A 21,451-nucleotide genomic window follows, 5' to 3' on the forward strand; every position below is an offset into this window, starting at 1 on the left:
TGCTATGCTGTAAGTATGCAGAGAACTGACTGGGCACGTGGTGCTCATTCTCTTTATCACTTGCTTAACTGCTTTTAGAGAAAACTAAATATCAATATTACTTTTCCATGCAAACAATTATTGTCATTGCCACAGGGATGTTACGCAATTGCAAACAGGCAGTTAAGAGATCTGGGTGGTCAAGAATGGGCGCAGGGATCCCAACTGAGAGGAAATCTGGCTGTCACTAGACAATCGCTCCATTAAGATGTGGGCCTCGCGGCAAAATCATTTGAGAATCCCTGGAACAATTATTTTAACTTGCACTTGTACACATTGTACACAATGTGGCAAATGAGACATTGGTAGCTTTACCACTAGCAATTTGTACTGTCATATCCCAAAAGTGTGTCAATAAATCCTATAGACCACATCTTCTCTCTGCACTGTAGGTGGATTAGATGGAAGGCAGATCAGAAATAGCAGCCATAACTAATTGTCATTGCCATTTTTAAACCCTAGCTGATTTTCTCTCTGTCAAAAAGAAAGACAATTGAAGCAAAGTTAAATGAAATTCCTTGTTTAAATTTTAAGTAGGATTTTCTATCTGACTTATTACTGGATGAGAACTGAATCCCGGGAGATTTAACCAATTCTTCTCTTTAATTCCACAGCTAGAGAAGCATTTCCAAACTGCACATTTCATCCTGGTGCCAGCAAAGACAAAGAAAGTAAGTGTTCTCTATAATGCCCTGCTTATTATCCTGTTTTATGTATTTTCCTAGGCACAGGTGTTCATTTTACACATTTGCATTTCAGACAAAACCTGGACAAAATAATCTAGCTGCAAGAAACAAACTCCAGTTAAATCCCTGGGAGGTTTAGTCCTTAGCTTCTACACAGTAATAGCCATTGGGACATTGTGTAATCTGCAGGACAGTTGTGTCCTAGGTTCCTGGAATCTCCTCAAGCCCAGACTCTCCATGCAGACTACAAATAACTGCCACTGAACTCAATGGAAATCACTCATAGCACGTACCGAGAGAATTAGGGTTATGAAACAAAGCATGCTGGGCCAAATTCTCTGCTGTGGTAACTAACTATGGTTCCATTGACTACACCAATCTACATTAGCTGAGCATTTGGCCCTGAGGCTTTATTGTGGTAGTATACAACTGCTGGCTTTCACGGCATGATTTTACACACAGTGCTAACTAACCCTCCAAAGCTATGTCCCAGCATGCACATAAAACCTGGGATAAATTATTTGGCGGCGGTCTTGCTGGTTGTTGCAAAGTCCTGGTGAAGAATTTGGAGAGGGGTCTTCCCAAAACAACAGATAGGACAGCAGTGCTTTCCCCCTTCTCTGTGTTCCTGTCAATATCCCATCATGTCCATTCTATCTCCTGGTCGGCATTCCCTAACCCCACACCTGAAGCCATATCCAGCCATTTATTTTTACACAGAACTCCCTCATTTATTTCATGGAGATTTCAGTCTGTGGATCAATGGCAGGATCAGGCCCCACATGGCTAGTTGAGTCTAATGTGAAAATGCTGTAGCTATCATACTTTGTGGCCCTCCAGCTATTTTCTGTTTTGCCCCTTCCTCCACATCAGTGTATTTTGGAGTGTTTTCTGGATGCTCACTTGTTCACGCATAGTGGTTAGTATTTCTGCAGCACCAGAGATGTGCATGGTGCTTTACAGAGAAATAAAATACAAAGGCCCTTTTCTGAGGAGCTTATGATACAAAAGAGCTGGAACCCGTCTTGGGAGTAACTCATTGTGGTTGACTGGCTGGACTGGTTTACCATCACCCAGTGATCTGTGATTGCTGGTCCAGGTCCCAAACTGCGCAAGCCGTGAAAGTAGGAAGTGAGCCATTAGAAAGAGGAATTCTGCAGCGCACTGTTCTGCGAACTGCCCTATGCAGGGCAACCACACAAAAGGCCTGGATGGAGTAAATACGAGAGTCCAGTTCAGGGAAACACAGAACAGAAGTCTGAGATTTAACTGCTACTGCCACAAGCAGAGAATTGAGCAGCGAATTATTTTAGAGAGCCAAAGTGTCAGAGAGAAACCTTTTCCTGTGTGATACCATGAAAACTCTGTTACTATCCTGAGACTGAGTCATCTCTCTTCTGTCACAGAAACTATTTTAATTTGAAAACATACGTATCTAAAGAGGAAATCCAAATCTCACATGAGTGATCAGACCAATACCTCACATTAGTAAATAACCTATTGTGCACCTAAGTGCCAATTTGAACCCTCAAATGTGGTGTCCTGAAAACGATGTCCACATTCAAAAATGAGGCCTCTGTATTAATACAGATGGCTTCCCCCTCGGGTACAAGTTACTTCTCCTTCCAGTTTTAGCCTCATGCCCTAGAACATTGCAGAACTGGTGCTTATGCTAAAGGACACCATCAGACTTTGCAGCAGTGTTTAACACTGGGCAAATTCCAATATCAAGCACCAAAAGGCTAATGGAAGCCAAGGGACTACTTGTTTGAATCTGACTTTAAATCCCACTGTAAGGTGGAATGCATTCAAGCACAGTCCAGCATCCTGCGGGGGGGCGGAAGCATGAAGTTGGATGCATAGAGCAGTTCCAAAGAAAACTTCACTTACCCCTTGTGCTTTTCAGCCTTTTTTTTTTTTTCATCCTGTCATGTCATTCTGAGGGTTGAACCACCGTGTGCTTTGCAATTACATCAGTTACAGGTCTGATGCCTTCACTTGTCATCCTTTAGATTGGGAGATAGCAAATCAAAGCCTCTGCTACTTGTCTCTAGTTGCTGTGGAAATGAATATGAAATATCCCATGGCACTTTCCAGAAGAGATGGGGAATAATCACCAATGTGCCCTAGCCAACATTCTCTCTCTCAACAGGGATCTAATGTCCTGTGGGTTTGAGCTGTTGCTGGGCACAAAATAGTTCATCTGTTTGTCCCTGCAGTCACTAAACTCCAGGTATCTAACTTTTTTTTTTTAAATATATCTTGAGACTGGAAGATGCTATGTAAAACTAAACTCTATTCTGCAGCACAGCCTCGGCCCCCACCCAGAATTCTTAAATCTGCAAGATGATGCTAATTCTGAACCAAATGCTATAGAAAGAAATCTGGGAAATCATTGTCCTACTGAAAATCTGTTTATATTGAGTTCAAAAGAATCATGCGCTAGTAATACATTTGGCTGCATATTGATTATATCGCCTATCAAAATCCTGTTCTGACCCATTTTAAAATAAACCTGACTTCTCAGGAAGAGGAGTCAGTCAGGGAAGGGTCCCCAGTGACAATATGAGATTCTTTTTTCATTTTTTTAAAGTGAATTAATTTGTAGCCCTCATGATTGTGGAGAAAGGTTTGAAAACATGACCTGTAAAGGCTCAAGAACCAGAATGCTAATAAAAATAACTTCATTTATTATTTTTAAACCACACTCATGATCTTTGAGCCTGACTCATGGTTTTTGAATGCCTGGAGTTGGCAGTACTAAATATATTCTGTGAATTTATAGTACTGCAAACGCCAGGCATTCAAAAACCATGAGTCAAGTCCAAAGATCATGAGCCAAATTCAGACCTAGAGAAAATAGAAAGAAATCTACTGATTTCAGTAAACTTTAACCCTTGCACAAGAGCTGAATATGGTCCATTTAGAATTAAATATATTCTGTACTCTAAATAAGGATAATTTAATCAGAAAGCTCAAAAATATACATCAACTTCATCAAAAATCTCCTTTCTGTCACATTGCCTGAAATCAGTTCTAAATTTGCCAGAACATTCATACCTCTATACTACTCAGGTACATTTAGCCCAGATCCTGATGTTCACTTGCTCAATATGTTCCTCTTTGTTATAAGATGTTCTCAGCAAGAATGGTCTGCACAGCTTGAAAATGCATTGCTTTCTACATCTTGGAATGCATTGCTTTCTGCAGCTAGCCTCCCACACCTTTGATCATTTGGAATATCACCATCAGCATGATCCTCCTCCCTTCTTCTGAATCTCTGGGCATTCTCAGAGAAGATGCATCAAATCTGTTCTCACTTTTCTGCAGGTCCAATGAATGCCACTGACTGATTCTGAATCATATGCAACTTGCTGGGTCACTAGCCAGTCCTGAAAGGAATCTTTTGCTGAATTAACTCCAAACCTACATCCCAATCTAATTACTTAATATTTTTGCACAGTCTCTGCCTATCAATTCTGCAGCTCATATATCTGTCCTGACTTACTCCCATTACATTTGCTGAACTTACAGTAAATTTCATTAAAAAATTACAAAGGCCGGAGATCAAATCTTTAGCTTCCAAAGAAAATCAAGAAAATTCCTTAGCTGGATCTGGGTTATAAAGTTCTTTCCAGTATACAATCAGTTTACTTATTACTGCCCATAACTGTAACTATTGCTAGTGGTCCTGTACCTCTTCTCCATATTAAAAATAGCACCAAGCTATATGACTGAAGAAATTTTTCCACCACAGTATGTTGAAATACAGCTGAATGATGATTTGGCTAGTGAAGACAAAGAGTGATTAATTTTTGTTAGCTGATTGGGGGTCTGATCCCACGCTCATTGAAGTTAATGAGAGTCTTTCCACAGTCTTTCAATGGACTTTGTATCAAGCATCTTATCACTTATTAAATAATTTTCTATTTGTATCTGTAGCACAGCTGGGACTGAACAAAAACTGTATATCTGAGCACCCCTAGAACTTGGAGAAGTTTGGTTTAGGAACCAAATTTCATGGCTTAGACCCAGCTCAATTCTATAGACAGAAGAAATAATGCCACTCGCTACTCCTCCAAAGCAATGTCAAGCCTTCTGTTATAAGTTTGATGGGTTACCCAGGTTTCGTAGGAGTAATGGTAGCATGCTTGCATGAGACTTCTGGGAGCATCAGTATCACAGAATGCTTCTGGGGTATCTTGAGAAAACCAGTACATTCTGGAGGATTTCACAGACAGGAAACGGTAAGTTAAATCTTATTTCAGTGCTAAATTCCCTCATTGGCCTGTTTAGTGGGTATTCAGTACAATGTTTTGCACACTGCTTTTTTTTCATTCTTGCTTTGCACTTTATGTATGATGGGAAGCCTGAACCCACAGAACCTTTTCCTTTTTGCTCTTGAATGCCTCAGCAGATGCGAGGTTCCTGAGAATTAGAACTACGGGTTTTTAATTGTTCATTCAGAAGAGAGCCTGACTTTAGGCCATGCAGTTTGAAATAGCTCTCGCTCGTTCACTTAGTTCACCTCTGGCTTCTTTGTTCTGTTTCAGACATCACAGCAGCTGCGCTGGCAACAGGAGCATGCATTGTGGGCATTCTCTGCTTGCCCCTCATCCTGATCCTCATCTACAAGCAGAGACAAGCAGTCAACACCAGGCGTATGTATCAAAATATTCCCATTCCCTCACTCCTTCCCTTCCTCACTTTTATTTCAATCTCTCACTGAAATGATTAGCATTAACTGATGTTGGGATAATGTCTTTGTGGGTTCTCCGTCTTAGTTGGCTATTGCTAGGACCTTTCATGAAGAGGACACGACACTCAGAAAGCCCTAATATCTGCACCAATGCAGGAATAAGTCAGCTCTGTCATTGAGCCTGTCAGGGGTTGAAGTGACGTTAGCCGAATGATCCCTGTCAATATTAAAGTGTGCTGTGTGGCTAAATGCCCTCCCTGCCCCCCCCAAGTGAAAATGTATCCCATTAGCCACCTGTGTGCATAAACAATCAGGCCCTCTGAAGCCATTTTCATATTGCCCGTAGGAGGCATTCAGGGTTAGAACAGGCAAAGGCTCATTACCAAGTCCACAGTGATGTACTAAGATGCGGACTGTGAGACACAATGACTTGGGCATCAGGAAGATAATTCTGGTCACCACATTATTAGCAATGGATGTCACTCATCCTAGACCCATATTTATCTCTGTTCCACACAAGCTTTTGTATTCTTACTGCTTCTTACTGTAATTATACATCAGAATGTAAGCAGAAGCAAGTTAAAAATGGTGGGAAACCAATAAATCCTGGGGGAGGGGAACACATCCTCACATCTCCCAGTGGTTGCATTTGTGCAAAAGAAATGCTAATTTGCAACTGTGGTTATGGAAAGCTACACATACTGTATGTTAAAGAACTACAGCTCATCAGTTTCAGCTTCCTCTTTTATAGCTCTGTGCTTTGGCCTTCATTATGTAACCCTGTTAAGCATCCTAAAGGCCAGCATTACACATCTGGGTTTTAGCAAGCTATCATATACGAGGAGGAGGCTGTCTAGCCTGGAGAAAACAAGCTAGTTTACATAAATCTCTTGGGGATTAGTGATGGGGTAGGGAACACAGATTGAGGGCAGGGCAGTTTAATAAAACTGTAAATATGCAACAGCATGTTTTAAAGTGCGCCTGGGCGTGGCAGGGTACTTTGATTACATGACACCAATTCTTGGTCACATCAGATCTCTTACACTGTTGCAGCAACATTTGCTGAAATATAATGTTAATTTTTTTAACTCCATAATTTGAGCTTCATTGTGTGACAGAAATAGCTTTTCTATTCTGCTTTTCTTCTACTCAAATGATTGAAAAAATTAGTTACTACTATAACTTTCTTTTAAAAAAAAACAAAACACTCCCTATATTCCACATTCTTATGGCAACAAAATCCCAGAGGAATGTCTCCTCCCTCCCACCCCCTCCAGTCCTAGGAGAACATGTAGCTCCAGGGAGGAGCTAGAACCCAGGCAGGGCCTTGCTCAGACTCTTCTAGGGCTATCACTCATTTTAATGAGCGAACAGAAAGAGACACCACCTTCTGTTGTGGTCTGGGCTTAAATTCAGCCCACAAGGCTGAAGCCCCGAGCCCTGAAAGCTGTGTGAGGGGGATGGGGACTTTGAGAAATAGCTTATGAGAGAATTTAAACCCTGGTTGTGGTGACATTTCATCAGTCCTTGGGAAACTGTATAGTCTCTCTGAGCCAGTGGGTAACTATGCAGCTCTGACTACAATAAAATAGAGAAGTGATTTGTGTTGCACAATCTGGTGAAATATAATTAGTGAAATATAGCAGCGAGTTTCAACATCGATTTCTAGCTGAAAGGAGGGGCCTGTGTTGGTGCTTCTGTACCACTATGTCAATAACCCTGGTGTAGCAGAGTGCTGGTGCAAAGGCACCTAATTAGCCCCTGCTCAGCCAGCCCCAATCAGGGGAAATAGATTGGGGCTGGGAAGAAGTCTGATGCCTGGCCTTTAGAACTGGCTGCACCTGTGGGCCTGAGGGTTCAAGGGCTATAAAGGTTGGCTGGCAGCCAGAAGAAGGGGGATGGCCAGGGGAAGGTCAGTCTCCAGGCTGAGGGCAGATTCTGTGTAGGAGAGGAGATTGTCAGGCCTGCAAGCTCTGTACATAGTACATCACTGGTGGTGGGAGAACTTGTGTAAATAAAGCCATGGGTGCTGCATAACTAGAAGCCTCTCTGAGCTTTATTGAGGCAGCCAGTGGGCCCCAGGAAGAGGGGTAGGCAGAGGACTTGTTACACCTGAGTACAGGAGTTACTGCGTGCCACATGGAATATTGCCCTGCGCACAACTTGAGGTTGTTTTAAAGTGAATGGAAAAGCAAAAAAGAACATTGAGTTAACAGAGACTGATTTGCTGAATGTTGCGGCTAACCAGGCTGTAGGGAGTGTTCGGTACAGAAGTAAGTTTTATGTATTTCAGTATCTTTTCTCCTGTTTCTGAAAGATCCTGATTCACTGGACATATGCCCCAAATATGCTTTGGTAGATCCTGATTCACTGGACATATGCCCCAAAATGTGACATCAACAAATACCAGAAGTCTGACTGAAATCAATGCCAGCCATGCTTGTTATGATGTCACAGAACAATGCATTCTGGAATATATTCATTGAATCAAGAAATATTATTAGGATTTGATAGGGGTGGGATGGAGAAGAAATGAATTTGAAAAGATTAGCTTAAATTTATTTCTTTGCTGAATGCTCTCCCACAACCCTGCTCCATTTGGGACTGAAATCTGAGTTTAACTTGGGTCAGCTTTTGCTTTGCAAGCCACCTTTAAGCAGAGGTCCAGGAGAAACAGTAGGCAGCAATGACAGAACAAACTGACTCGGGGAGGGGTCTTGTGATGAGTATAGCATAAATACTCCTCACAAAAGAAAGCAGTATGAATGCCCATCCACACAGGCCTATGGTTAGCCATGTAGCATACAAAGGCAGAATGCAATGGACATGCACGCATACTGCGGGCTAAAGAGGGGGCACACATTTCATAACTGGGCCATAGACAAGTGTTGCCACCTTTCCTGTATGCATATTGTCCACAGAACACAGTGCAATCTCTCAATTGCTCAACATTAGTCAACAGAATTCTCAGGGCCCGATAGCCCATTGCCCTTGTGTTGGTGCATAACAGGCAGAGGGCACCTGGAGCCTTCCCACTCCCACACTATGACAGTCACTGCCATTGGTGGGAATCAGAAGGACTGCTTCTTCTGTGTGCTCCCAGGGAGATGCAGCATCCCAAAGGGAGAACGGGAAGGCAGAAAGGAGGCAAGGCCAGGAATGTGCACTCACTGAACTGCGAAAACCAACTACTACCATCTTGAGGAAATTTGGGGCTGAAAGAATAGTAGCAAGTTAGAGGTTGTACAAAACAAATTAAATGCTCTGCCTCCCAAACAACATTTCAGTGTCTTACTCAGGGCAGGGGTAGGGGAATGTGAATCAACAACAGCAGCTTCCAAAGTCATGTCTGGAGGAACAGTTCAACAAGATAAATTCTCTAAAGTCCCTCTGTGCACCTGTGAGTCTAGAGTAGAAACATGCCTCTGCAACTGTCCTTTGAGGGACTGTGGCTCTGCACAGTCCTCCATGCATGGCAGTTTTACTCTAAATGGTAAAACTTAGCTCTTGTTCTCTAGTATGTTCAGTGAGAATTTGTTGTTCAAAATCCTTTTTGTTTTGAATTAACACATAAGGGCACAGATACTAGGGTGATAGGCCCTGTGGGATTATATCAGGGTGGGACTATTTACAGTCGGACAGACAATTTTTTTTCAATGGTCTAAAATCCACATGCATATCCAGATTGCTTTGAAATTTGCTATGCTTCATCAGGGTTTAGGGTAGAGTTAGTGTTCAAAGTTTGGGGTCATTTGGGCAAGGGGCTCCAGAAATACAGCTCTTCTTAAAAAAAAAAAAAAAAGGTACCAAGATTTACAGTTGTTACAGCTTGCACACACCTGGAGCTCAAAGTATGGCTCTGATCCTCCCAAAAAGATATCGCCTGTTCAGTTTTGATCTCAGTTAGTGTCCGGTGCCCACTGTCCTGCAATATTTTAAAAGTTATTCAAGGTAAAAGTTGGCTTGACAGTGTGGCTCAAATCAAGTTGAAGAGCCAGAGAAAGTCATTTGAGAATATGCAGCAGGTCTGGTGCTCTGTTGGTGGCTGAAGGTGATGTGCTGTGGCCACTGAACCTGAACTACATTCATGTACTGTGAGGCTGAGTCATGCCTTTGGCAGCATTCTGAGAATATTTTGTTTGGCCCCCAACTTTTCAGTTTGCTAAAAATGTCAAAAAAAATTCATTTTGGGTCAGCCTGAAACTATTTTTCAGTATGGTTGACAAATTAAAAAAAAAAATCACACAGCTCTATACACAGGTGACCCACAATCACACCCCTTCACTAGCACCACTTTCTTAAAAAACCCCAAACCAACAGCAACAAAAATTCACTGCCCAAACACTTAATTAATACAGACTTAAGTTTGACTGGCAATATCTCCTACCCTTGCAGAACGTCAAAGTTAAGGTGCATGCCACGGCTACCACACAACCTCAGTGCTGCCCTCCATTAGCTGGCAATGGTTCAGTAAGGGTGGTACCACAATAAATAGATAGAAGGAATGACTCAGGCAGCTCCTGCTAGTGAGTTTCATTGTGGGAATACTCAGAGAAGAGAGCACAGAGGGGTGTGTACACAGCCAAAGCCAAATGTTCTAAAATCCAAATGAATCATTTGGAATGATCAAGTTTTTTCCACTTCCACCACACTCTTACACAAAACACACTGAACATACATGACTACATGCCTATAGGCATGAAAACATTTGCACACAGACCTTCACACATGTGCAGCATATACGTCTGTACCCATACACAGCCAGTTCACACATGCAGTAACTATGCACATACTTGTATGCACAATACCTACTGGAGTTGTATGAACTTGTGCATATATACAAGTGTATTAACAAAGAGTTTTACTGGATGAGGCTCTCCGGAAACCTTTGTTAAAACTCCTTCCCCCCCCCCATTTAAAGGGAGGAGTGAGATGATTTCACTGTCTGTGAATGAATTCACCATCCCTGCCAGAGGTAACTAATTCCTGAGGCTTATAAAAGTACTTCTGAAGAGTCAGGATTTTGAAATTGGAATACATCAGACTGCACCAAGTATTTTTTTCGTTTTAAATCTCAGAGATTATATCCCCTTGATATCTCATTAGGCCGTTAGTCCCACCTTTATTACCTATATGTTGCTCAGGAGCAGATTACAAATATTTGTAGTATGTGCATTTAATATAAAGTGTGCTTGTCAAGAGGTGTTGCATTTTCAGTGTGGTCATGAGAAAGGATGTGTGTTTTTTTTTTAAATGGGAAAACAAACAGATTTCCCTGTCGTGCACCACTATTTTTCGCACGGCCATGCAACCAGGGGACATGAAGTTTACGACAGGCTAAGGACAAATATTTTAGGGTCCTCTTATTAAAATATTACCAGCATGTGTGCAGATAAATGCATGGCCAACCTTAGGGAAAATGGCACTCTGGAAGAATTTGTATTTTGGTGCTATTTCTTTGAGTTTGAGAACAGCAGTGTGGAGTGCAGGGAACGAGGATCAACTCCTGGCACTGGAGCCTGGCTGAGCTGCACAGGGCAGAGTTTCTGAGCCTGGGGGCTCCCCTGGCCATACCCCCCCAGACCACCTAACAGGAGGAGAGTAAATGCGCAGGCATGGGCAAGGGGACCAGTGTGTGGCCTGCTGGCTCCCCAGGGGCAAGCTCTGCTGCCTGCCCCTTCACGCCAGCCTGGCAACTGTGGGTGGCATTGGCTCCAGCCCCTGGCCTGCCCACACTCACCCCTGCTCTAGCAACCCAAGCCTGCCAGCTTGTGGCACTTGGAAGGCAGCCCCGTGGCCCTGTCACCCAACTGTAAAGTCGGCCCTAGGTAAATACATTGTATAACGCATCGTTTCTCAAACGGGGGTCGACAAGAGTACTCCAGGGTGTCTGTGGCCCCTGCTGAACAATTCCTCCCCCTCCCTCCCAGTGCCTCCTGCACACTGGGGAACAGCTGTTCAGTGGCGTGCAGGAGGTGCTGGGAGAGAGTGGGAGAAGCGGGGACAGGGTGTGCTCAGGGGAGGGGGTGGAAAGACGTGGGAAAGAGGAGGGGCAGAGGTGGAGTGGTGGCAGGAAGAGGTGGGGTTGGGCCTGGGGCTGAGCAGGGGACTTGAGGGTCTGCAAATAATTGTATATAAAAATGGGGGTCCTCGGGTTGCTAAAGTTTGAGAACTGCTGGTATAGAGCATGCACCCAGGCATAAGCGCCGACTCCATGGGTGCTCTGGGGCTGTAGCACCCACGGGAAAAAATTGGTGGGTGCAGCTCCCCGACCCCCCTGCCCCAGCTCATCTCCGCCTCCTCCCCTGAGTGCGCCGCGTGCCTGCTTTTTCCCCCGACTCCTAACGCTTGCGCCGCGAAACAGCTGTTTCACACAGCAAGAGCTGGGAGGGAAGAGGGGGAACGCAGCGTGCTCAGGGATGAGGCACGTCCAGGGCGGGGATTTGGGGAAGGGATCCAATAGGGGCAGGGAGGGGGGCAGAGTTGGGGTGGGGACTTTCAGGAAGAGGTTGTAATAGGAGCAGGGAAAGGGTGGTGTCGGGGTGGGGCCAGGGTGGGTGCGAGCACCCACCAGCACTGGGGAAAGTTGGCACCTGTGCACCCAGGTACAAACAAGCCTGCAGTAGCCCAGCTGCAACCTCGTTTCACAGAGTGCTAACTTCAGAAACGGAAGCTCCTCCTTCCCCTTCTATTAAGTTTCAATCCAGGATGGCCCCACTCTTCAGAACTAACAACACAGTAAGCCACAAACATAAGGGCCTCTCATTTCCTTTGAGTTCAAGAAGTGGCAGCTGAACACTGGAGACTAAGATCTGCAGATATCAATGAACAAAAAAAACAAAACAAAAAACAAACCCACGACTGTCGTATTGCAGAATATTCCTCCTCTTCTCCCCCTTCTAAGCTGGTTTTATATCCTGCGGAGTGAAGGGAGGAAGATCAGGACATGAGTTGCCTTCCTCAGAGGGGAAAAATCTGCAAGCCTGGGCAATGCTCCAAGCAGTTTGTTTATTTGTGCCTAAAGTGTGTGCAAGCCCCATTCTGCACACCTCCAACCCACTCTGTATGCAAAGATTCCCCCTTCGCCGCAGTGCAGAAAATCAGGATATTAAATTGGATCCCAGCAAATGTAATCTACCCTTTCATTCTTGGACCTGCATTTCAACCTGTCCCTTCCCATCACTCTCTTTATTCCAGACTTTCGTTGAGCAGGGTTTCCTTCTAGCCAGATTGATACTTAGCAAAGCATCATGTCTTTCTCAACAAGTGTGGCTCAAATTCTCTTACAAAGCTGGCACTAATCCCAAAGCCAGAAGGGGTCACACGATAGCAATGTGTACACTCCTCTATGCTAGGGCAGGGTAAGGGGGAGTGACAGACGTCTCAGGTCACTCCTGAACATAGATCTTCCCATCAATGGCACTGCTGCAGGGTCATGCTGTTGTGATGGCAGGTGAAAATACGGGCAACAGCTGCACTTTAAATTAACCCACTGGAGTTGGGATTCTTCAGAGATGGTGAAAACAATAGTTAACGCTGATGAATTTTGCATCATGGAATTAGAGCACAAAAAACTTTCAGGGTTAATACTAGGAAATCTGCCTGCCACAGTCCACTCCTACAAGCCTGCAAAACACTCACTGAATGGAAGATCAGGGCCTGGAATGGAATGGGCAGGATGGGGCCCAGGAGTCAGCCCACTTAAACTGAGAGAGGAGAATGGACCGACAGACTGGAGAAAGGGAAGGATAACAGCAATGAGAAATGAACAGGGAAGAGGCACAGAAAGCTAGACAAAAAGGAGACATAGCAAGAGAGAGAAAAGAGGAGGAGAAACTGAGAGAAATACTGATTGCTATTATGACAAGGCAGTATAGTTGTTACACTTGATGTATAATGAAATCCACTCCATTTTCATTGCACTAAGAAATTCCATTCATGAAATAATCTGCAGAACAACCAAACATCACTCCTGCTCTATATTTACTGCGGACATTTAACCACGTGTAAATGTCATGACAGTCAGGGGCGGCTCTATGTATTTTGCCGCCCCAAGCATGGCAGTCAGGCTGCTTTTGGCAGCATGCCTGCTGGAGGTCTGCTGGTAACGTGGATTTGGTGGCATGGCTACGGGAGGTCCACCTGTCCCATGCCTTCGGCATCCCCACCGCTGAAACCACGGGACCAGCAGACCTCCCGCAGGCAAGCTGCCGAAGGCTCCCTTACTGCCACCCTCACAGAGACCAGCAGGCCACCCCCTGTGGCTTGCCGCCCCAGGCACGCGCTTGGTGTGCTGATGCCTGGAGCCACCCCGATACCAGTTTACAACAAAGGAGCTCCTGTACTCACGGCTTTATGGAAACGAGACCTTTTGTTGGGGCTTTGTCGCAGGGATTGAAAACAATGTCAAAAAGCAACAGTACATTTGTGACAAAAACCTTCTGAGGGAGCGAATGCTGCTTCAGAAGGCAGCTGTGTGTCAGCAAAGTGAATGTACCCCTCAGTCCCAAGAGAGCTCTCTGCAGAGTTTGTACAGCTTGCCTTGCACACCTACCTGGCCACAATGCACAGAGCCTATACAGATGTGACATGCAAGGGGCACAGAGCGTGAATTCTCCCATAAAACTGGCACAGTCGGCCAAGCATCTGCTCTGTTGATGTTACTACGATCTGGAAACTAAACAGTCGTAATAGTCATGGTACTAGTCCTAATATTACTACTATTAATAGGGGTGGTGCTGAAATAACTGATGTTGAAGTCAACTTTATTAACACTAATACTGACATTACTAACATTGGGCCAATTCTGTAGTCCAAGCTCAGACAAATCTCCTGTTGATGCCATGAGCCTGTTGAGAGCATGGCCAAATTGTGAGGCTCCCTCACCAATAAGCCTTAATGGAAGAACAAATACTGTAAAATGCAATTGCCTTGGAAAGATGGCTCTAATTGGTGCAGTTGAGCACCAATGCTGCTGAATCAGAATTTTCTTTAATTTAGTTTTCCTAAGGAAATCAGCAGCTGTGCTGTGTTTGCACAGAGCATGAACTGCATACACCCACCCTAAGAAATCTGAGCACACTACAGAAATCAAATCCAAAACAAAATGCCAGAAAGCCCTCCAATGCTTAGAACGTCCATACAAGAATCATCATGGGTCACTCTCCTTATCTGGATGTTTTCCATTAGGATAACCTTGTTACACGGCCCAGAGAAAGTGCTGTGTTCAAAGGTTAACACCAAAGAAACTCAGCGGTTTATACCTGTCTGTGCCTGGATAGCAGAGTTCATGCCTTCTGAAAGGGGCACCAGCAAGCTTTGGAGGAAGGGTTCATGCATTATGAGCCTCTCTTCTCCTCTGGAGTCCTACGTTCAAAACATGATTGAGATCAGAAGCACAATGAGAGCTTGGAGATCTCAGGCTGCTCCATAGCAAGTATCTGTTGCTTTTACAAGTTGACAGGGTTCCTCCTCCTCATGACAATGCAGAGTCGAAATCCAAGAGAGCTCTGCAAGTCATACTCAAGGTCCATTAGTAAAGCTGTAGGAAGATGCAGGAGGAGCTGCAGGTCAGTGTTGTGTCAGTGGGATAAAAAGGCCTGTGCTATGGCTGCTTCCACTTTTATTCATCTTTAAAACATGTTAACGAAGAAGGCAATGAAAGAGGAAAGAGGAGACAGCTCCTGGCAAGCTCCAGAGCATTCAATTTGGTATCCATTTTCCAGATGAATTGGCAGTTTCCGTTCCCCTAGTCCAAACCACCAAATCACAGATTTATGAGAACAGAAAAAGCTGCACAGGAAAACAAAACACAAGCTAATCAGTGAAGAGGAAAGGAAAGGAACTTGAGGACTTAACCGCTTGTGTGCTGCGCTTTGGAGCACCTCATTTCTATTGTATTGCATTGCCTATTGCTTCAGTTTCAGCAATGCATTCTGGTCACCATGGCTAGGGCTGGAATAGGTCCCCACACTTAATCCCTTCACTGCTGATGGAATTTGCCCATGTCCCAGCCTTTTGTGTGTCACATAGAACTCTATATCTGACACCTTACATGAGGACCCTGGGCAACTGTCCCAGTTACAAAGCAGGAAGAGTGCTCACCTTTAGGGGGAAACTATGCAGAGGAATTTCTGAATTTGCAGCATTAATATTTTTGCCATGCAATTTACTGTAAATAGCAACAGTTGTTTTTTATTACTATAATAAAACTTTTTTTTGTCTTTTCGCAGGTGCTCATGAACTTGTAAGAATGGAAAGGTAAGGAAATCTTAAGTCTCCATTTTCCACTAGCCTGTTCATGCTCCCTTCCCTCCTTGTGACCCTGGAAGTGGCCTGCTTTTCCTCTCCTTCCTCTGATAATGACCTAAACTCTAGCTTGGCAGACTGCCAGAGACTCTGGGCTGTACTTACCTCCTTAGCACAGTGGTAGGGCTGATGGAGAATCTACATTTAGATAACTGCCCCACAGTCACAAACTTCTACTTCCTCTTCCCAAATGGAAACTACCTACTTCTTTTTTAACCCTGTCATGTGAGAGTCGGAGTCTCCCTGCACCGTGGAGGCTCCCAAATCCCCACTGCTAAGGCTGCAAGGTATCCATTCTATGCCTGTTGTTCCTACTGGCGTCAGATAAAATATACAGAGAAGGAGATGTCAAGGACATGTGTGAGGCCTCCAGGCTCCAGCACAGTACAGTGGCTTGGCTGCTGGACCAAACGGAAGGGAGAAAAGGAACAGCCATGGGAGTGGTAGGGGGAAAATGATGACAGAGGGGGAGCCGCAGAATGTGAACAGCATTAGCAGTAGTGCTGACTCTCACAATTTCATCACGTCTCTGGTGATTTTGGGTGTTGTTTTTTCTTTTTAACCAAGGCTGCCAACTGCTTGCTCAAAATGACCACCGTCTCCTATTGCTGAAGCCAGCAAGATGGCCACCATTTCCCTACAGTCTATCTGCATGTGGCAGCTAGGCTGCTGCTCATAACATTGGCTTCCACCTCCCACTGTTTCTTCCAGTGAGACTGAACTTAAGCCATGCCCACAGGCAAAACTGCTACCGCTCCGTAGTTAAGGGAGCTGGCCAGGACACAGGGAATATAAGGAGCGGAAGAGACCCTGTGAAAGGTGAATGGGGAAAGTGAGGAGGAGCAGGGCACTGGGGCAGCAGGAAGCAGATTTAGGGGATGCAAGAGGATGCGAGAAGCAGGAGGGAGGCCCTGGAGGTGCAGAGGATAGTGATGGGCATGGGAATGGAGGGGATAGACTCGCAGCTCCCTCAGTCTGGGGGCAGTGGTGGGGAAAGGGAGTCCCATCGAGCAGCCAGGGGAAGGCAATGTTGCCAAGTCTTGCGGACCGATCTGGAGTCACAGGATTTTGGCACCTGCAGGAGGAACTCTTTCAGTGACCCGAGAAGCCCCCCAAGTCCTGCAGATTTCAGGGCTGGGCATGTGAGCAGAGCTCTGCAAGAGCCTCAGGACAGGGGACATGGATCTGCTCCACCACTGGGACCTGCCTTCAGGTATGTCCTTATAGCAGAGTGAGGGACATGGGGCAATGGGAGGCAGGGAAGTGGTGCTGCTAGGATCCAGGCAGAGGAGAAACCTAGAGGCAGGGGAGGAGAGCAGCCAGGTGCTGCTGAGTCCCAGCTGGAGAAGTCCTGGAGCAGCAGGAGTCAGGGAAGCATTGCTGCTGGATAACCAATAGGAATTTGATAGCAGTTCCCCTGTCTTAGGGGTGAGGAGTGAGTGAGTGGAGTATACATCTGAGCAATGGGGATAGGTGTCCATTTGTGTTCATCAAAGGTTGACTTTTCAACCCTGAAATAATAACACACACACTGGCAGAGGAATAGAGACAAATTTAAAAAAAAATAATATAAAATATTATTTGATTTTTTTTTAAAAATCATGGTTTTGGGTGCTCTGACTCAAGATTTTTTCTCTCTTGTGTTTGGCAATACTGCATTAAGCTGTGGGAAGAAAGAATTACAAGGAACTGGGGTCACAGTGACTAATTAGAGGCATTGTTGACAATAGATATCAGTTGTGTCTTCCTCTTGATCTGTTACTAAGCCAGACTATATTCTTGACCTGCAAGAGGAGTAAATACAGTATCCACCCACTCTACCTTTTACTTTAATTCTTGCTTCCTGGCTTTTCATTTTGAACTCTGGTAGTCTGGGGACAGCATTCTCCACCCCCAATCTCCTACATGCAGAACTCTCCAACTACCCTTCATCTGGCCCTGTGCCAGATTTCCGACTTTTTCATTTTAAAAGTCTCATCAACTTAGCCAGACAGGCCTTGACTAAAAGGCTAAACATGTTGCCTGCCCTATTGAACTGTTTCAACAGTAACTGAAACTGGCAGGATAAATCAGAAACTGAAATAAGAATGCAAATTAACCTTGGTTTTGTTTATTGATACTGATGGAACCTCAAAGGACATCTGGCCACTTTGGCCTTAAAATAAACAACACATAGTGGAGGAAACGTCCGGAGGAAACATTTAAATGAAAATTTAACACTTATGTAACCCACATACCTCCTGGGCGTGGTGTTCTGTCCTATCTAGTAACACCAGAGCACTTAGAGAGAGATATAAAATGAGTCTGCTCTACAGCCTTGGCTAATAGTCAGTTGGTTTTTTGCTCATGCGGTAGGGGCTCATGCACTAAGCTCCAAAAGTCCCAGGTTCGATCCCACCCGCTGACAATGGGGTCTGTTGGTATTGCACTTATTTGGCCTGTAATCCTCTGTAGCTGTCTTGATTGCTAATAAGTGCTGAAATTCAGTCAGCTAATCAAAGCACAAGACACCCTAGGGAGCTATATGCTTTCTTTCTTTCTTCCAAAGGGATAGCATCGCATGTGGAAGGAACTGAAAAGCAGCTTAGGGTTGAGGTTGATAGTGGGGGTACTTTTAGCAATCACAAGCGTGATGAAAAGATATTCAAATTGGACCTGATGAAATGTGACATTCCATTTGGTCAGTAATGGCAAGGGAGGGTTAAAATTACTATTTTCCTCCTTTCCTGGTCTGCAAAAGAAAATTAATTTATTTACAAATTTCTCCCCATATTTCAGTGCTTTATTACACTGTATTTGTAGGGGCTGCCCTGCCCCTCTCTTTCAGGTCTTATAAACTGCCCTCATTTATAATACCAGTAATTGCAAGAACTGCTCAGCTGCATTTCCTGGTTGCTGATGGTGTTCAGGTAGCTTGTGTTAGCATTTTATATTGCCAGAAAGAGGCATCAGAGCCCTTATAAATATATTATACCTAATCTAGGGCCCACTAGAGCTTCATGACTGTGATTATGCTGCATACTATGATCATTTGGAACTTTTCGTTATCAGTGGAATTAGAATTCATATCCTCGTGCTCCAAAGACTCAGGCTCCCACAACTTGAGCTAAAGAAAAATCTCCTTTACCTGTTAGCAGTGTTGGGTCCATGACAAACATAAAACAGAGTTTCAATTCCAGCCAGTCAGGGTAGGGTATCTCAGGATGTACCTACACTGTAGCGCTGCCTACTAACTAGTGTGGCGTTGCAGGCACTCCCTGCCTCAGTTTCCCTTCTCTCAAGGACACAACTCCACACAGTCCAAAAAGGGGCAAGACAAAATTTTCTTGCTGGGGTTCTAGTTTAGTAAATACAAATCAACTTGAAATAAAGTCTTTCCCATTGGTCTCAGGGACATGCTCAGCCTTCCTCTTTAGGGCCTGTATCTCTGGAAGATCCTCTCTGTTAGGAGAGTTTCTTTCTCTATGAGCGCCAGCAAACAAGGGGCTAGCAACCCTGTGACATACCTTCCCCCAGCAAAGCCAACCTATACCAAAATGTGGGCTCAACAATGGCTAATGGTTGGTCATGTTCTCCAGCCAGGAGGGTGACCAGATATCCTGATTTTGGGGTCTTTTTCTTATATAGGCTCCTATTACCCTCCACCCCGTCCTGATTTTTTATGAGGCCCAGGTGCTCATTATTCAATTAAATTCCTAAATGGACTAGTTCCCTTTAAATTTGATTATCATGGTAACCTGGGCCCGGACTCCTCTTAAAGGTGCCAGTGACCCCATGACCCCATGACAAGGGTTATACCACTTCTCATTATAATGTTTTTATTGGGATTCTGCCTCCTTCAGAGTCATGGTTTTCCTCCAGCAAGATCCCACGCCTGTGCTTGTATCACATCACAGTTGTTTGCTGTACAAAACAATGGTGGCATTACACGGGAAAAAACAGGTGCTAGGAAGCAAGCCCTAGAAAAACGATAAAGGGAAAACACAAGAGAGACCCACCAGCTTATGTTTAAGTCAGATACATAGGAACTTCCATACTAAGAACAATAAATGCTACTGTTAGAATGGAAGAAAGTCTATAATTCTGGAGTTCTCCATAGGTGAGAGAGAAAGAGGGAAAGCGAGGACTGACACTGTATTTTCTCCTGCAGTAATGCTCAAGGCATTGAAAACCCAGGCTTTGAGGCCGTTCCATCCACAAATACAGAGTCCAGGCCCAAGCCGCAGATGACATACATGGCCAGCCGCCAGCAGTCAGAATCGGGCCGACACCTTCTCTCAGAACCAAACACTCCGCTGTCTCCTCCAGGCACAGGGGATTGTTTCTTCCCAACACTGGGTAAGTGTCCATTTTACAAAACTATTTCCTTGGTTAACCCAAGCTAAAGCTGTCATGACAGAGGCACCGGGCAGCCAGCCATTGAAGAAGGACATGAGAAAGGAGAAGAGGCAGAAAGGGAGGGGAGTGATCCCTTGTTAAATATTCAGTTTGAATCTAACTTCTCACTTAACACAAAATGTACCATCTTGTGACTTTGGGGAGAGGGAAAAACACTGCATCTCTGCTGTAGTGTCTCATTTTATACCTGCTCGGCCTAATTTTGGTCTCAGTTACACAAGCATAGACATGGAGTGAGTCCACTTAATCCAATGAAGTTATTCCAGATTTACGCTGATGTCAATGAAACCTGAATTTGGCCCACTGACCTTTACTCATAGTTATTTGGCGTCTCAAGAGAAATTGCTGATACAAACCAAAAATAATAAATCTTTGGCCTGGGGGTGGACAGGGAACTTCCCTTCGGGTTAGTTGTCCCGTTGCGGTGTTCTGCAGCGGGGGGTGGAGGGGGAAGAGTGTGTGTGTGTGTGTGGTGGTGGTGGTGGGGTCTCAAAGTTACTGCCCCACGAAAGAGGGTCCTTTCTGTAAGGAAAGGAAGGGAGAAAGAAAAAGAAAAAGAACAAGAAAAAGAAAAAAGGAGGGGAGGGATAGCTCAGTGGTTTGTGCATTGGCCTGCTAAACCCAGGGTTGTGAGTTCAATCCCTGAGGGGGCCATTTAGGGATCTGGGGCAAAAATCTGTCTGGGGATTGGCCCTGTTTTGAGCAGGGGGATGGACTAGATGACCTCCTGAGGTCCCCTCCAACCCTAATATTCTATGATCTCAACTTTTGGGGGAAAGAAACACAGCTGTGGCACAATTGGCTCTTTTTGTTCGTCCTGCAGCATGGGGTAATGGTGAGGTTTGCCCTTCATACAGGAATTTTTCTTTCATACAGAGAGTTCTCACCATCCAGTGAGTCTGTAGTGCTCGAGTTCCAGGTGTGGGCTAGCAATATTAAATTGGTGGACACAATTGTCAGTCCATTATCCCTGCCCCTAGAGTATCCTCATATTAATCTCCCAGAGCTGGCCTGACATTTCACTCCCAGTTATTACTAATACAGTAGATGCTGTTACAAGTAGGGAAAGCTAACAACTCAATACCAGCTAGAGAAAAAAATCCTGCCAGTTGCCCTAAGAAATGTTGCCTCCAGGAGATTTAAAATTGTGAGCTACAGAACAGTAGGGACGGATCCAAAGCCCAGTGAAGTCAATGGAAGTCTTTCCATTAACTCCAACAATGTGCTTTGAGTCAGGCCCTTAGTTCCCTTTCCCTGCCACCTTTGCACCTGGTGGCATTTGGCTGAATCATTCTGCTTAAGGTGCCTGCAAACGGCAATG

General features: G+C 44.7%; 2 protein-coding genes across 2 annotated transcripts in view; one reads left to right on the top strand and one right to left on the bottom strand.

Moving 5' to 3' along the window:
• The window catches only part of CDH23 (cadherin related 23), a 561,993-nt gene that overhangs the window by 79,233 nt on the left and 461,309 nt on the right, over positions 1-21,451 (bottom strand). The window lies entirely within an intron of this gene.
• The window catches only part of VSIR (V-set immunoregulatory receptor), a 42,729-nt gene that overhangs the window by 16,489 nt on the left and 4,789 nt on the right, over positions 1-21,451 (top strand). The window contains exons 3-6 of the mRNA XM_050959666.1: positions 654-710; positions 5,279-5,386; positions 15,657-15,684; positions 19,883-20,070. Of these exons, the coding sequence (XP_050815623.1) occupies positions 654-710; positions 5,279-5,386; positions 15,657-15,684; positions 19,883-20,070 (381 nt within the window). The remainder of the gene's footprint in view (positions 1-653; positions 711-5,278; positions 5,387-15,656; positions 15,685-19,882; positions 20,071-21,451) is intronic.

The sequence above is a fragment of the Gopherus flavomarginatus genome, chromosome 6 (assembly GCF_025201925.1).
Source record: "Gopherus flavomarginatus isolate rGopFla2 chromosome 6, rGopFla2.mat.asm, whole genome shotgun sequence".
NCBI classification, from domain to species: Eukaryota; Metazoa; Chordata; order Testudines; family Testudinidae; genus Gopherus; species Gopherus flavomarginatus.